At 39.3% G+C, this 15395-nt stretch overlaps 1 protein-coding gene across 6 annotated transcripts in view; it reads right to left on the minus strand.

The window, feature by feature from the left end:
- Positions 1 to 15395, minus strand: part of AP4S1 (adaptor related protein complex 4 subunit sigma 1) — a 49957-nt gene that overhangs the window by 18233 nt on the left and 16329 nt on the right. For 3 of the 6 annotated variants that reach the window (XM_081548067.1, XM_081548066.1, XM_081548065.1), the window contains exons 2-5: positions 8982 to 9190; positions 6511 to 6597; positions 5471 to 5539; positions 1377 to 1458 (exon numbers count right to left, since the gene is read on the minus strand). In XM_081548067.1, coding sequence (XP_081404193.1) covers positions 1387 to 1458; positions 5471 to 5539; positions 6511 to 6597; positions 8982 to 9119 — 366 coding nt within the window. In that variant the 5' untranslated portion in view covers positions 9120 to 9190 and the 3' untranslated portion in view covers positions 1377 to 1386. Of the gene's footprint in view, positions 1 to 1376; positions 1615 to 3915; positions 5235 to 5470; positions 5540 to 6510; positions 6598 to 8981; positions 9191 to 15395 lie in introns of those variants that run through there. The other 3 variants (XR_014070753.1, XM_081548064.1, XM_081548068.1) reach the window with 3 other exon arrangements.

Consider the following 15395-nt stretch of genomic DNA (forward strand, 5'->3'; position numbering starts at 1 on the left):
GGATCAAACTTGTGTCTCTCAAGTCTCCTGCATTGGCAGGATTCTTTCCTGCACTGGCAGATTCTTTACCACCAGTGCCATGACATCTCAAATCAAAAGGCATTTTTATTATTCCCCTATATAAGGAGGAAGAGATTTATTTTGAATTGCTTTAAAAGATTTAGTTAAAATGGAATATTACATGCTGAATAAAAATACACCCTAATATGCAGCCTGGTCTTGGGTCTCCTAGGTCAAAAAGACCACAGATTTAGGTCACTCACCACTAGAGGGCACTCAGATTTCCCTGGTTAACTTACAGAGGCTTCCAAACACAGCCTGCAAATGAACTTGATCAAAATGCCAATTTCTATCAAGAGTAAAAGGTAAATGGCCATTTCCCCAGAATATACTGGCATATCGGTGCTGGACATAGGTTTCTAATGTGTGTGTGTGTGTCTGTGTGTATACACACACACAAATATAGGTATGTATATATGTGTATGTGTATATGTATATATGGGCTTCCCTGGTGGCTCAAATGATAAAGAATCTACCTGCAATGGGGGCGACCTGAGTTCAATCCCTGGGTAGGGAAGATCCCCTGGAAGATGGCATGGCAACCCACTCCAGTATTCTTTCCTGGAGAATCCCCATGGGGAGAGGAGCCTCGTGGGCTATAGTCTATGAGGTTGCAAAGAGTTGGACACAACTGAGCAACTAAGCACAGCACATATGTATATATACATACACTGCTATAATTAACATATATTTATTAAAATTAATGTTACTATTTTAGATTCAAGCCTAATGTTTTCTCAAAGGACTATTCTATATATTGTTTTCAAGTGGTAAGCAGATTTCTTAAGTAAAAATTAAAAGACAACTTGCCTCCAGAGCACTCACACAAAGCTCGGTGGGCTCCTGCCAAAATCAGCAGTATTCTAAGCAATGCTGTTCTTGGGCCCCTTGGATACTTTGATTTAAAAGGGAGAAGAGAAGAAAAGGAGAATTTACTCTGCTATAAAAGGAAATGAACATGAGCCAGGCAATTTCTTTAACCTTCCAGTTTATCATCCCTGGAAGCCTTCTTGATCATGTGGGGAATTTCTGGAGATTTATACCTGGAGCCATGAAATTCCATTCTCTGTAGGAGGACCAAGCCCTTTCTGGCTGTTTTATTTGAATTTTGAAAAAGTCTATTCCATGTATGTAAGTTAAATTAATATATAACAGTGATCATTAAACACCATCACAGCATTGCCCTGTATGAAAAATACAAGAATTGTCATGCAAAAGGGTAGAGGGTTTCTGCAAAGCACCCGTACCTCTATGTCTTGTCAGAGCTGTTGATGGTGAGCCTTCCAGATTCTGCATTCCCACTCTGTGGCACTTACCTGATCGGGACTAGCCTGTCCTTTGCCAACTAGTGTGGAAAACTTGGCTCACAGCACTGAAAAAGGATACATCTAGTTCACTCTGGAAAAGAGAAAAGAGTCCTAGGATGAGAAGGAGACACCGGGACACAATGCAGAGACACTGTCACTTAGCCGAAACAGCGCCTGCTCTGGCCGCCAGCCTGGAAGCAGCGGGGAGAGACTGCTCTACAAGCAGGAGCTGGAGCGCGCGGAGGCCCTGAGTTTGGGATGGTGATTTAAAAAAAAGAAAGAGGTTGCCGTTTGGAGGACATATGGGCCAGAACAACTCACTTTTAGAGTGTAGAGGGAATAAACTAATTCAACCTTTATAGAACATAGGTAATTTGATATGTATATCAAAAAATGTAATAATGTGCACACAGTTTGAATCCATCAGTCTTACTTCTAGAAGTTTATCCTAAGGAAACAATTAGATAATGGCACAGTGATGTGTGCTAGGATATTCAGGTTAATGTTATTTATAGTAGCAAATTACTGAAAACAAGCTAGGTGTCTATCAAAGGAAGGACTAGTTAATAAATTATGGCAAATCCACAAATGATGACACAGATACATAAGTCCTGCCTCTTTTGCAGTTAACTGGGCTGGCTCTGTATTGAAACGTGATGCTAAGATGCGTCTTTCAACCCAGACAGCATGAGACTGATCTCCAAATTTAAGATCTGGAAACTCAAAGATTAAAAATAGACCAAGAAAGAAAGTTTAAAACTCACAAACCTAAAAATAAATCTTAGATGACAAGGCATTCTCCAGGAGTGAGATGGATTTTCTTTTATTTCCCGTGGTACTCGTCTCTCTCCTCCTTCTCTTCTTTTTGCTACTGTCATCCTAAACCGGGTCATCCCTTAGTACTATCCAAGTCCTGTATAATCACCTGGCTTAAATTAAATTCTGATCTTCACTTCTGTGGTTTATGTGGTCACCAACTCTCTCCCAAAAATAACAGCTATCATTCAGCAACCTGCTATTTATTCTCAGTTACTGAATATCATAATTTTACAAAGCTTAGCAATGATAGTGCTTGGGCCCACTCTTCATTCTCCCAGGTTTAAAACATTGCTATTTTGGGAAATTATATTCTACTTGATAGGTGTTCTCTTAAAGTGGCTAACCATGGCCAGCTCTGAATCACAGACTTGCAACCAGTCTGTCTTAACAGAGTGGCCGTCAAGAGATAAGCATCTCTTTCAGCTCTGGAGGGCACCAATGCCTTCTTAGCTGGATGCACTACCATGTCGCAGGCCACTTAGCCGCTTCCCAGCTCCAATCATTGAATTAGGAAATGGCTGACAGCAAGCCTCATGCGTTAAGACAGTGACTCTCAAACTGAAGCAGGCATCAGAATCACCTGGAAGGCTTGTTAAAACACAATTTGCAGCACCTCAACCCAGACTGATTCAATAGCCTGGGGTAGGCCAAGAGTTTATCTTTCTAACAAATTCCCACACAATACTTATGTTGCTAGTCTAGGAACCATACTTTTCAAACTGAGAACAAACTGCATGAAGGCAATGAAAACTGGCTCGTTGATTGTCCCACAAAGAAGGAGTTTGCCAAACTTTACTCCTGGTGTTAGGAGTTAGTTAGGCTGAAGATACAACTTTCAACATGAGTTTTGCCCTATAGTGCACTCAAGGTTACTAATTATGGAGTAGATTCCACTCACTGCCTCAAGAGGAAGCAGCTTGGAAACAGTTCCTTCCTAATCTCTTTATTTAAGAGCAAAATGAAATAAACAAAACAATTTTGAAAAATTAGCCTGTGTCACTACTGCTTCTTAAAAATGTGTAACCAAGTCTCAGGAAAGCCTATGGTAGCAGAATAAAACATCTTCACTGATTGTTTTTTAAAAGACTGTTGGATTTCAAACTAACCACAAAGATAAAGTCATCAAGATATAGTGGTACTGGCAGAAGGATAAACATACAGATCTGTATACAGAAACATACAGAAGACCAGAACTGAAAACCCAGAAATAAAGCCTTACATTTATGGTCAATTGATTTTTTTGACAAGGGTGCCAAGACAATTAAATGGGGGTGGGGTGGGGAGAATAGTCTTCTCCACAAATGGCACACGAACAACTGGATATTCACATGCAAAAGAATGAAATTAGACCCCCTACTTCAAACCATATACAAAAATTACTCAAAATGTCTCGAAGACCTAAAAGTAGGAGCTAAAACTATTATATAAATGAAACTGAAATCAATAAGGTCTGAGTTGGGGAAAAAAGAAAAGAATACATAAAGAGTAAATCTTTATGACCTTAGGTTAGGCAAAAGCCTTTTTAGACATGACGCCAAAACATAAGCAGCAGAATAATTTAATTTCTTCAAAATTAAGAACTATTGTGTTTCAAAAGACAGCATCAAGAAAGTGAAAAGAAAACCACTGAACGGTGACAGCATTTTCAAGTCATATCTGATAAGAGATTTGTACTCAGACTACATCAAGAACTTTCACAACTCAACAATAAAAAAGACAAATAATGCAATTGAAAAACGGGCAAAGGATGTGAACAAACATTTCTCCAAAGAAGATATACAGATGGCCAATAAACACATGAAAAAATGCTCAACACTGTTATCCATTAGTGAAAAGCAAATAAAACTCACAACTTATTTATACCATTTCATACTCACTGGGATGGCTATAATCAAAAACACAGATAATAACAAGGTTTGGTGAGGATGTGGAGAATTAGAACTCTCATATACTGCTGGTGAGAATTTAAATCATGGAGCCGTTTTTGAAAACAGTTTGGCAGTTCATCAAAATGATAAACATGGCATTACCATATCACCCCCCCCAATTCTACTCCTAGGTATATACCCAAGAGAACTGAAAACATGATTCCACACAAGAATGTGTATATAAGTGTTCATAGTGGTATTACTCATAATGGACAAAAAGTATAAATAACCCAAATGTCCATCAACTGAAGAATGAATTAACAAAATATTGTATATCCACAGAATATAATATTATTCAGCAATAAAAAGGAAAGGAGGACTGACAGATGTTACAACATGATCAATATTGTCTTGAAAACATTATGCTAAGGTAAAAAATTCAGTCATAAAAGACCACATATTATTGAACTTTATGTAATTCTATTTATATAAAATGTCTAGAATAGGCAAACCTATAGAGACAGAAAGTAGATGAGAGATTATCTAGGGCTTGGAGCAAGTGGAGTAAGTAAGTGGAAGAGAAAGGCTAATGGGTACGGTGTTTCTTTTTGAGGTGGTGAAATATTTTAAACTTTGTGGTGATGGTTACACAACTGCTGGGTACATACTAAAAACTATACACTTTAAATGGGAATTGTATGTCATTAAGTTACATTTCAGTACAACTGTTAAAATAAAGGACTGTTGGAAAGGAACTCATGTATTCCTTAAGGGGAGTTGGTTCTGATCCTCACAGCAAGGGTTTGCATGGAAATGAATCTTAAACTAAAAGGGTCTTGGTGTGCTAGGAGGGGAAGCAGAAGAAAGAAGAAAGGTCGATTTATATAGCTGCTGCTGCTAAGTCGCTTCAGTCGTGTCCGACTCTGTGCGACCCCATAGATGGCAGCCCATCAGGCTCCCCCGTCCCTGGGATTCTCCAGGCAAGAATACTGGAGTGGGTTGCCATTTCCTTCTCCAGTGCATGAAAGGGAAAAGTGAAAGTGAAGTCACTCAGTCGTGTCCGACTCTTAGCGACCCCATGGACTGTAGCCTACCTGGCTCCTCCATCCATGGGATTTTCCAGGCAAGAGTACTGGAGTGGGGTGCCATTGCCTTCTCGGCGATTTATATAGCAAAATATCTTAATTGAGAAAAAGACACAAGGGTTCTTATAGAACTGGCTCTGTATAGAAATCTAGACATAGCATAGTTTCTAACACTTTGGATGAGCCACAAGGAAAGGTAAAGAAAATCTGGCATCATTTGATTTTTAACTTGTACACATTAAAGCTCTATATTAACACATGTTTTTTATATAGACCTATTTCTTGGAAATTGGGCAAAGGATGAAAACCGTTTTTAAGTCATTAGACTTACCACTCGGCTGAAGTAGTCATCTAAAACTTCCACAAAGTTATGGATGAATTCATAAATTGCCATCTCGTTCTGAAATAAAAAAGGAATGGTGTAAATAGTTTCAGTGTGACGTATGGGGAAATCACACATGGAGCTGCCCCGTCAGCAGCCAGGTTTTAGAGCATTTGACTTGGTAAACAGATAATGTGAACAAAGTAGCTTCCTATCGACAAATATTCAGAATAATTCTAGGACTTACTTGTTTAAAGGAAGCTTATCAACAGGGGAAATGTAGAAAACCTTAACCTCTAAGATTTTTTGAAAAGTCCGTGATGAATCTAGCTGAACTGAAACTAGATTGAGTCTAGTGATTAGAGTTTTGAGGTTTACTCCCTGACTTCAAGACCAACGGCTAAAGCCAGTTGTTGTTTTTTTCCTTCAGGGTCTTCATGTAGTCACGTTTCTATCTGTAGAAGATGGGGAAACTGTTTCAAAGTTTGGTGCATGGGTGAAAAACAATCAACTGAGGTTTCAAAGTATTTTAGATCTTAAACACCCTTTTCAAGGATTCCATGGCCAAAGGGGCTATTGATCTGAGACTGACATTTCTGAAAAGGCGAACTACATCTGGTGAGACGTAATCACAGCACATTCACATTCAGTTTGCTCTGGCTTCTGTCATGTCAGCCTAGGTTTAACACCACAATTGTCTGGCCTCTACCCTTGGCTAAGCAGCCCTCCTGTGCCACACAGAATGAGGGCAGGAAATTGGCATTGCTTAGGGTCGAGGAAGGCATTCTGCGGTCTCATGCTTCTTCACAAGCTGCTTATCTAATCCAAGAAAAATCCTAGTTTATCTCTTCCACATAGCTTTCCCTAGCCTTGACAAAAACCCAATACCCTTAAAACAAAAAACAAACAAACAAAACAATATCCTTCCAGAGTCAAGATAATGCTCGTGGAGGTAAGTGGGGAAGAAAATGTCAATTTAAAGAGGAATAAAAAGCAGACTGTTATTCCTAACTTTCTTATATTTTCCATAAGCTCTTCGATTATCTTACCTCGGTGTCATTGACTCCAACCACAATGAAGAGAGCTGCGTACTGCCGGTATATCAGCTTAAAGTCCTTATATTCAATGAAAGAGCACTAGACAAAACACAACTAGATATTAATTCCTAAGGTTGACAGGGATTTCTTCAAAATGGCATGCACAATTCTAGGTTCTGATCTGAGTATCTGTCAACACATTCCTAGAAATATACAACACTAAGATGTTACATGGGGCTTCCCAGGTGGCGCCAGTGGTAAAGAACCCGCCTGCTAATGCAGGAGACATAAGTGACACGAGTTAGGTCCCTGGATTGGAAATATCCCCTGGAGAAGGGCATGGCAACCCATTCCAGGAATCTTGTCTGGAGAATCTCCATGGACAGAGGAGCCTAGCGGCCTACAGTCCATGGGGTCGCAAAGAGTCAGAACATGGCTGAGCGACTAAGCACAGCACAGCCCAGGCTCTTTTTAAAAATTATTTAAAGATGGTTTTTATGTGACAGATACTAGACAAAAATCGTCCATTGTAAATAGTGCTTTATAAGAATTAATAAATAACTTACCACTATTGACTAGTGGAGAAAACACCTCACTTCCCATTCATCTCTCCCCTAGCGCCATTATATAAAGAGGGAGAGGAAGACCCTGGGTGAATAGGAATTCAACCAGCAGGGTGAAGGTACAGTGTTGCCCTTCCTTTAGACTTTTGGGTTTGCTTGACCAAACGTGATTAAGAACTGTATCATTTTTTGCACTGGGATATGTTGCTCTATGACATTCAGACATACCTGGGAATGAAGCTTCAAGGTTTTTTTTTTGACCGCACTGTGTGGCATGCAGGATCTTAGTTCCCTGACCATGGATCAAAACCATGGGTATGGCAGTGAAAGGGAAGAGTCCTAACCACTGCACCGCCAGGGAATTCCTGAAGCTGCAAGCTTTGATTATGGCATTTTTTCCATGGGAAGCCATTCGACAATCTATATAATGGAAGGGTTTGAGGCTTTTATTTGAAATTAGGATAAAAACCATTAAATCCAGGACCATTCTACAGCTTTAGGATCACTGCAGAGCCAGTATAATTTCTGCTCAGTCAGATCTTTCAAGGAATCACTTCCTATTTGAAAGAACTGAGGAACATTTTTCAAAGCCTCTCAGGAGTTTCCGACATTCAAAAAAAAAGTATCAAAGCACCTTTGTGGATAAAATAAAAATGAAGCTGAGACTGTGTTACTTTGGGGTTCCCTTTAAGACCTAAGATAATTTAGAATGCTTCAAAAATGTCTAACGGTATACTCATTCCAAAGCATATATTTCAGAGGGTAACCTATCAGTGAAAATGATGTTTGAAATTGTGGAGTGCCTGCACTCTGTAGAAAGATTCAAACAGAAATGGTTCTGCAGTCTGTTTACCCTTACTTAAAGTCTATGGCTATTAACACAGTTCTTTAATAGTTTCAGTTTCCTTTTGACAACTACATAAACCAATGTGTGCCATGGCAGGCCAAAGCAGTAATTCAAAGAGGACTCTGAGATGTTCCGACTGGAAAATCAATTTAGAAGCCAAGGGAAACACACTGTCGATGCGTCACTTCTGAGCACTGATGTACCTTAATATTTTATGACTTACCAGTGGTTCCTACAAGCAGCCTTTCTACATAGTCAGTGAAATGGAGAAATGGCAAATTAATGGGTGATTTATATAGGCTTTCTGATTTTGCCTTAGTTTGCTCCATGATTTCCAAAGAGTCCAAGTTTAGGGCCTGGACTAAGTAATTCTCCAATTAAAATCCCTTATAAAAGTAGACTCAGTTTTTTAAATTCCATTTAGTATTATTTTAATGATTCAATTTAACCTCAATTTTGGCAGAATGGATCAATTAATTGTTTCACATGCATCTGCTAACTTTCATTTCTCTCATCTATATAATAAGACAAGTTCAAATCAAGTTTGTTTTGTTTTTAAATTACTTGTTCCAGTTTTATGTTGGTGGTAAATTTATAAAAATGATAAGCAGAATAAAAAACACCCCACTCCACATGAGAATCATGTTATTATCCTCTGGCACAAAGTGGGTCTTGAGTGTCTCCCTCTATCCTGGTCATTTGACCTCATCTTTTGGCTTAAAGAAAGCCATCTGCTACAGGCACTCCTGAGAGTTCCAAGGGCTCAGTTTGCATGAACAAAAAAAGAAGGTATGTCTATTAGCAGGAGTAAATTTGCACTTCCACAGTGCAATGAGACAAATATGCTGACCTAAATACGAACCCAAGACTTTCCCTGGTTTTCTTTGCTTTTATTTTCCTTAAGGGGATGTAAAGAGAGCTGTGCACCAGTCTTCATTTCACTTCATTTGTTATTTTCTCTAATAGCTATTGAAAGAATGGGGTTCAAAGAAAACGATGGCCCTTGAGACTCAGTAATAACAAATCTGCCACACCGAGTTGGATGCAGAGATGAAAGAGAGAATCAGACTTACTTGTTCACTGGATCGAGAGAGACAGCTCTTTATGACTTCTGTTTCCAGAAGCGTACGCTTATTAATCTCCACATGTTCATAGTACTTAGAAAGTCGGGTCTGCCCTTGTTTATTCACCATGAGGAAAAATTTTATCATTTTTTTTCTCTGGCCCCTATTTTTCCAAGTATAATTCAAAAGCTATGGCAAGGGGTGGCTGTAACCAGAACCTGAAGAACAAAAAGAACAACAGAAAGACAAGATCAAATTTCTCAAGAATCATATTAAATGTGTTCCACAGATAAACCAGAAGTAAAATGTCTTCTGATAACATTGGTCTTCACTCCTGTGAACTAAATGAGGTTTTAATAAATAAAGATAAATTTTCATTAGTTATCCTCCAAAAACATTTTTGAGTATCCACAGTCCTTCTACTCATATTCATTCCATTGTTTCATCAGTCTTCTTGGGTGCCAACTATGTGTCAAGCACCAGAAAGAGATTATGGAGATGAAGAAGTACTGATTTCTGATCTTCCGATCACGACACCTAGCAAAGGTGCTGGGCAGGTAAGTAAGTAACAGCGTTACAAAGTGGTAAGTTTTACTGGGACCAGCAAACTTCTGTGGTGCACAAAAGGGAGGGGCAAGGAGCATCACTGGAGAGTTGGGAACGGCTTCCCAGAGAAGGGGCATTTCAGCAAGACCTTGAAGAATGACCCAGAGGGAGTGACTCTGAGGCACAGAAATTAGGGGAATGAAAGCTCTGGGAAAGTTCACTTTGGTTGCAGGTCAAGGGGCAGGAAGAATGGTCATAGGAAGCTGAGCTGCTCACATAAGATAAAATTGGCTTTAGAAGTGATGCTAAGGAATATGAACTTTATTCTATGGACAGTGGAGACAGGATCTGTACTGAAGTTCTTTCGTTAGTGCTGGGAGCCACAGTAACATCAATTATTTGTCAAAGTCCTCAAACAAGGCCCTACAACAAGTCCTACAAGGTCTTGTACTGAGCAATTTACATACATTATTTAGTTCTCACAATTTTCTGCAGCAGGGACTTCTGTTATTCCCATTTCAAGGACAAGCAAATTGAATTCTATGGATGTTATGGTGCCCAGTGTCCCTGGATGACTGTGTGTCAGGGATGAGACACAGCTCAGAGGACAAGACAGACCCTTAACACTCCTACTCCTAGGGGTTCATGCTTGTGGTTTTATTTCCAACTCAGGTGTATTGCAGGTCATGTTCATTGTTCTTATACTTAACTAGTTTTCCAAATAATCAGTGCAGAAGCACACAATATTGACCAATGGCCGGTTCTTTCATCATGAGCATCAGAGCTGTCTCATCAAAAGCCAATACTATAGTATCATACTCACATTTTGCAATATCTTTGAAATCAGTGCAAAAGACTATGGTTAAGCATAGTTAGTACTGCTTAAAAGTGAAATTTTAAAAGTTGGAATAATTTTACAGAATTTTATAGATTATAATACTTGAACTAAATTTTATATCATATTTTTGCCCTCCCAGCTCATCTCTCATATACTAAGCCCTGTCACACAGGTGGTTATCTCAAAACAATTCCAAACATTAAGAGCGGGTTAGAACCGGATCCAGGCTGGCAAAGCTTTGGGCTGCTGCATTCACATAGAACAGGATGCCATCCAGACCAGCTCAGCTGGGGACTTGACAGCAGGGCCATGGGGGAGGCCTGCAGTCATTCACTCTCTTTTCCAGGAAGATAAACTCACTACTCTAGGTGGGATTGCAACATCCTCTCTGTTATTTAATCATCTGGCAGTAAGTGCTGCTTTTATTCTCCTTACAAATGACTGCCAGTAAATTATGGCAGATGACTAATAAATTAAGATTACCATCCTTTCTTTTACTCCCTTTCAGCAAAGTTATTTTAAAACCATCTTTACGAAAGTTAGAAATATGCCCTGGATTCCAACTGCTGGGTAAATGACAAAAAAAAAAAATATATATATATATATATATAGTCTCAAAGGTACTCATGACCAAACCTTCGCCTTTAAATTCCCTAGCTGCATTAAGTGGTAAAATGAGATGTAAAATGACCCCACTAAGATGCTACACCAAGGGATCAAATTGGTTTCTACCTTGTAAGCGCAGCGTTCCTTCCCACTGACCTCAAGAAGGATGACAAACAAGGACACGCTAAACTGATACTCATTAGGATCCAAGTTTTGAAAATAGTAGCCGAAGGCTTCTAAAGACTTGAATACATCATTTTTTTTTGCATGCTCATAAACAATTACACAATTTATAACTGTAGGATTACACAGTGGTAATAAAGTGGACAAGCAAAACTGTAAACTATTTGTATTATAAAATATACAACACCAAAATATACATTGCAGAGACTCGGAGACAGATACATGTTTGAGAACTGAAGATGAACGACTTAAGCACCTATTCTGGTTACTAATTATGAGGGAGGAGGGAGATTAAATAACTATGAAAGCAGGGTAGGGCAATAAGAAGGAATATGCTTAGACAAGTGCTGGGAGTAGTCAGGGAGCAGGTATGAACTTCCTCTGTTAATAAACTTTGCATTCAACAACACACAGGCTGGGGAAGATGTTCTGATTGCCAAGAAGTTAGGAGATTCTACACCCAAGAACTTGTGTGAATGTACATGAAAAATCAAGGAAGAATAAAGAGAGGAAACTTGACTGGGAAAGACATTACACAGAGGGTGCTAGGATGCCTACAGGACAAGGTTAGGGGAGGTTGGTAGAGTCACAGCAGAGTACGAGGCCCCTACATGATGTAAACTTAATGCTCAGAGAGAAGAGAGACTGGGAAGATGGAAGGAACTATTGAATTGAGCACAGTTTTTATATTTCTGATGATAATATTTCTGGGAGTTAGAACTGGAAGAATCTTTATAGTTGTCATATCCAAAGATGATAAACATATTTCAACTTGGGTGCCAACTGTGATTAACTGTACTAAGTGCTTCGAGCACTGTGTTGGGAAGGATTCTGAAGCTGTTTTCAGGTTCTGAACAAAACGATGTCATGAATAATTAGTAATGTCAGCTGTGAGTTAGGCAGCCGGGTGCGGCAACATACGTACCTTGTATCTGTCATCTCTGATGTGCACTCCCTCTATGGGAAAATCAGTAACCTGAGATGCAGAGTGAAGTCCTGAATTCTGCTCTCTTGACTCATAATATAACGCTGCCTTTAATTTATCACGTTGCCTCTGCCTCACTCGGTGTATTAGTGTCATTAAATGTTCATTTAAGCTTAATAAGCATCAACTTCAGGTAGCTGTGGGAATGGTCAACTCAACATTATCTTTTCTAAAGCTGCTGCACAATTAATTTGGAAAATACCAAACAATTCACTACTTGAAAACATTAGAGCAGGAAGTATCTAGAAATGAAGATATTTGATGATGGCTCTCCTGGAGAAGGAGATGACAACCCATTCCAGTATTCTTGCCTGGAGAACCCCAAGGACAGAGGAGTCTGGCAGGCCCATGGGGTTGCAAAGAGTTGGACGTGAAACTTCACAACTGAACAACAACATCCTTTTGAGCTCTAAATGCTTTCTATGTACCCCGGAATCACAATATTGTAAAACACACACACATACACACACACACACACACACACACACACACACACACTCAGGTAATATCAAAAACTTTTTTTCTGGCCCCATGCAAGTGACTGAAATAAAATCTCCCAAGTTAAAAAGCCAATTTCCACCAAAAAAAATTATCTAGTATCGTAGAGTGTGATAGTCAAAAGCGTGAAATAACTAGACAGAACTTGACTGGCTCTACTACTTACTAGCCTTGTGATTCTGGGCAAATTACTTAATCGTCCTGTTCTCAATCTGAAGCACAATAATTAGTACTCAATAATATTAGTACTATTAGACCTTCTAGGCTGTGAGCAGTAGTTAGTATATGTAACATTCTTGGAACAGTGTTTGGCAGTTGGCATCAAGGGCGTCTACGTTAAGTGTTGGCCCACATCATTATGATAGTATGTCACCTTTTCCTGAGACAAGCCTTTCCTGGCTATCCCAATCTGTCTTTCTAACCACAAAACGTTGGCTATCTTTTCTTTTAAACCATCACTGCATTTTACAAAATCTGTCGCCCTAAATAATCACTATTTGATTACATTCTGAGTTTCTCTACCAGACCAATGAGTTTCACTTTCTTGTGATATATTTTACATTGTGACATATATTACATATACGGGTACATACATATCTGAGCAGAAGTTCATAAAACAATACTTGCTCACACTTTGTGGACTGTACTTTAGTATCTTCTATGACATTTCACTGTGTAAAACAAATGCAGTTGTGGGGAGTTTGGATTACATAGACATGGATTTTTTTCAAAACTCACCAAAATATTTACCCTTTTATTATATGCAAATTTTACATAAAAAGAAACTAATACTCTAGTTAATGATACATATGCTGAGGTATTTGGGGGAAATGTACTGATGTCTATAATTTACTTTGCTTTATTTGAGGGGTCATGCTGTGTGGCTTGAGGGATCTCAGTTCCCTGACCAGGGATTGAACCCGGGGCCACTGCAGAGAAAGCCCACAATCCTAACCACGAAGCCACCAGGAAACTCCCTATAACTTACACCAAAAAACTAAGATAAATTAATGGATGGGTAGCTAGATGGATAGATAGGTGCATGATAAAGTAAGTATAGTCAGCCCTCTAGATCTGTGGGTTCTGTATCCACATATTCAACCAACCACAGATTGAAAATATTTGGGAAAAAAATTCTAGTAAGTTACAAAGAGCAAAACTTGAATATGCTGTGCAACGGCAACTATTTACGTAGCATTTACATTGTACCAGGTATTATAAGTAATTTAGAGTTATTTCTAGATTACTTTAAATTATTTTAAAGTATACGAAGGATGTGTGTAAGTTGTATGCAAACATGACACCATTTTATATAAGGAACTTGAGCATTCACAGATTTGGTATGTGTGGGAGCCCTGGAACCAATCCCCCATGGATACTAAGAGATGGATGAAATAGTAAAAGATTAATGGTAGAATGGAGTGGCAAGTATATGAGAAATCACTGTGAAATTCTTTTGAACTTTGTAGTATATTTGAAAATCGTCATAATAAAATATTGAGGAAAAATACTAGCTGTGGCCCACTGACGTCTTTCAGTTCCATAGATTTTATTTTTTAGAACAGTTTTAGATTCACGGAAAAAATTTCAAGGACATATAGAGTGTACTCATATCCTCCACAAAGAGTTTCCCCTATTATCAACATTTTAGTTAGTACGGTACATCAGTTCAGTTCAGTTCTGTTCAGTCACTCAGTCGTGTCTGACTCTTTGCGACCCCATGGACTGCAGCACACCAGGCCTCCCTGTCCATCACCAACTCCCAGAGTTTACCCAAACTGATGTCCATTGAGTCGGTGATGCCATCCAGCCATCTCATCCTCTGTCATTCCATTCTCCTCCCACCTTCAATCTTTCCTAGCATCAGGGTCTTTTCAAATGAGTCAGCTCTTCACATCAAGTGGCCAAAGTATTGGAGTTTCAGCTTCAACATCAGTCCTTCCAATGAACACCCAGAAGTGATCTCCTTTAGGATGGACTGGTTGGATCTCCTTGCAGTTCAAGGGACTCACAAGAGTCTTCAACACCACAGTTCAAAAGCATCAATTCTTCGGCCCTCAGCCTCTTTATAGTCCAACTCTCACATCCATACATGACTACTGGAAAAACCATAGCCTTGACTAGATGCAACTTTTTTGGCAAAGTAATGTCTCTGCCTTTTAATATGCTGTCTAGGTTGGTTGTAACTTTTTTTATGTTACAATTAATGAAATTGATACATTATTATTAACTGAAGTTTATACTTTATTCAGATCTCCCCATGGCATGTGGGATGTTCCTGAATCAGGGATTGAACCCGTGTCCTCTTCATTGGCAGGCAGATTCTTAACTACTGGACCACAAGGAAGTCCAAGAGATGTATTTTTCAATGCATCAAAAGGACTTCTTGTTGAACTTTCCTGTTGGTACAGTGGATAAGAATCTGCCCATCAATGCAAGGGACATGGGTTGGATCCCAGGTCCATGAAGATCTCACATGCCACAAAGCAACTAAGCCCTTGCTCCACAACTACTGAGTCCGTGCTCCAGAGCCCACCAGCTGCAACTAGTGAAGCCCACGCATCTAGAGCCCATGCTCCACCACAAGAGAAGATACTGCAATGAGAAACTGGTACACTGCAACAAAGAGTAGCCCTTGCTTACTGAAATTAGAGAGCCTGTGCACAGCAAGGAAGACACAGCACAGCCAAAAAAAAAAAAAAGAGAGAGAGACTTCCTGTTGAACCAATCTAGCTTAGGCCTTCCTGAGTCTTTGTCCCATTTATCC

This window comes from Giraffa tippelskirchi, chromosome 12, assembly GCF_054371585.1.
Source record: "Giraffa tippelskirchi isolate mGirTip1 chromosome 12, T2T-mGirTip1v1.2.pri, whole genome shotgun sequence".
NCBI classification, from domain to species: Eukaryota; Metazoa; Chordata; class Mammalia; order Artiodactyla; family Giraffidae; genus Giraffa; species Giraffa tippelskirchi.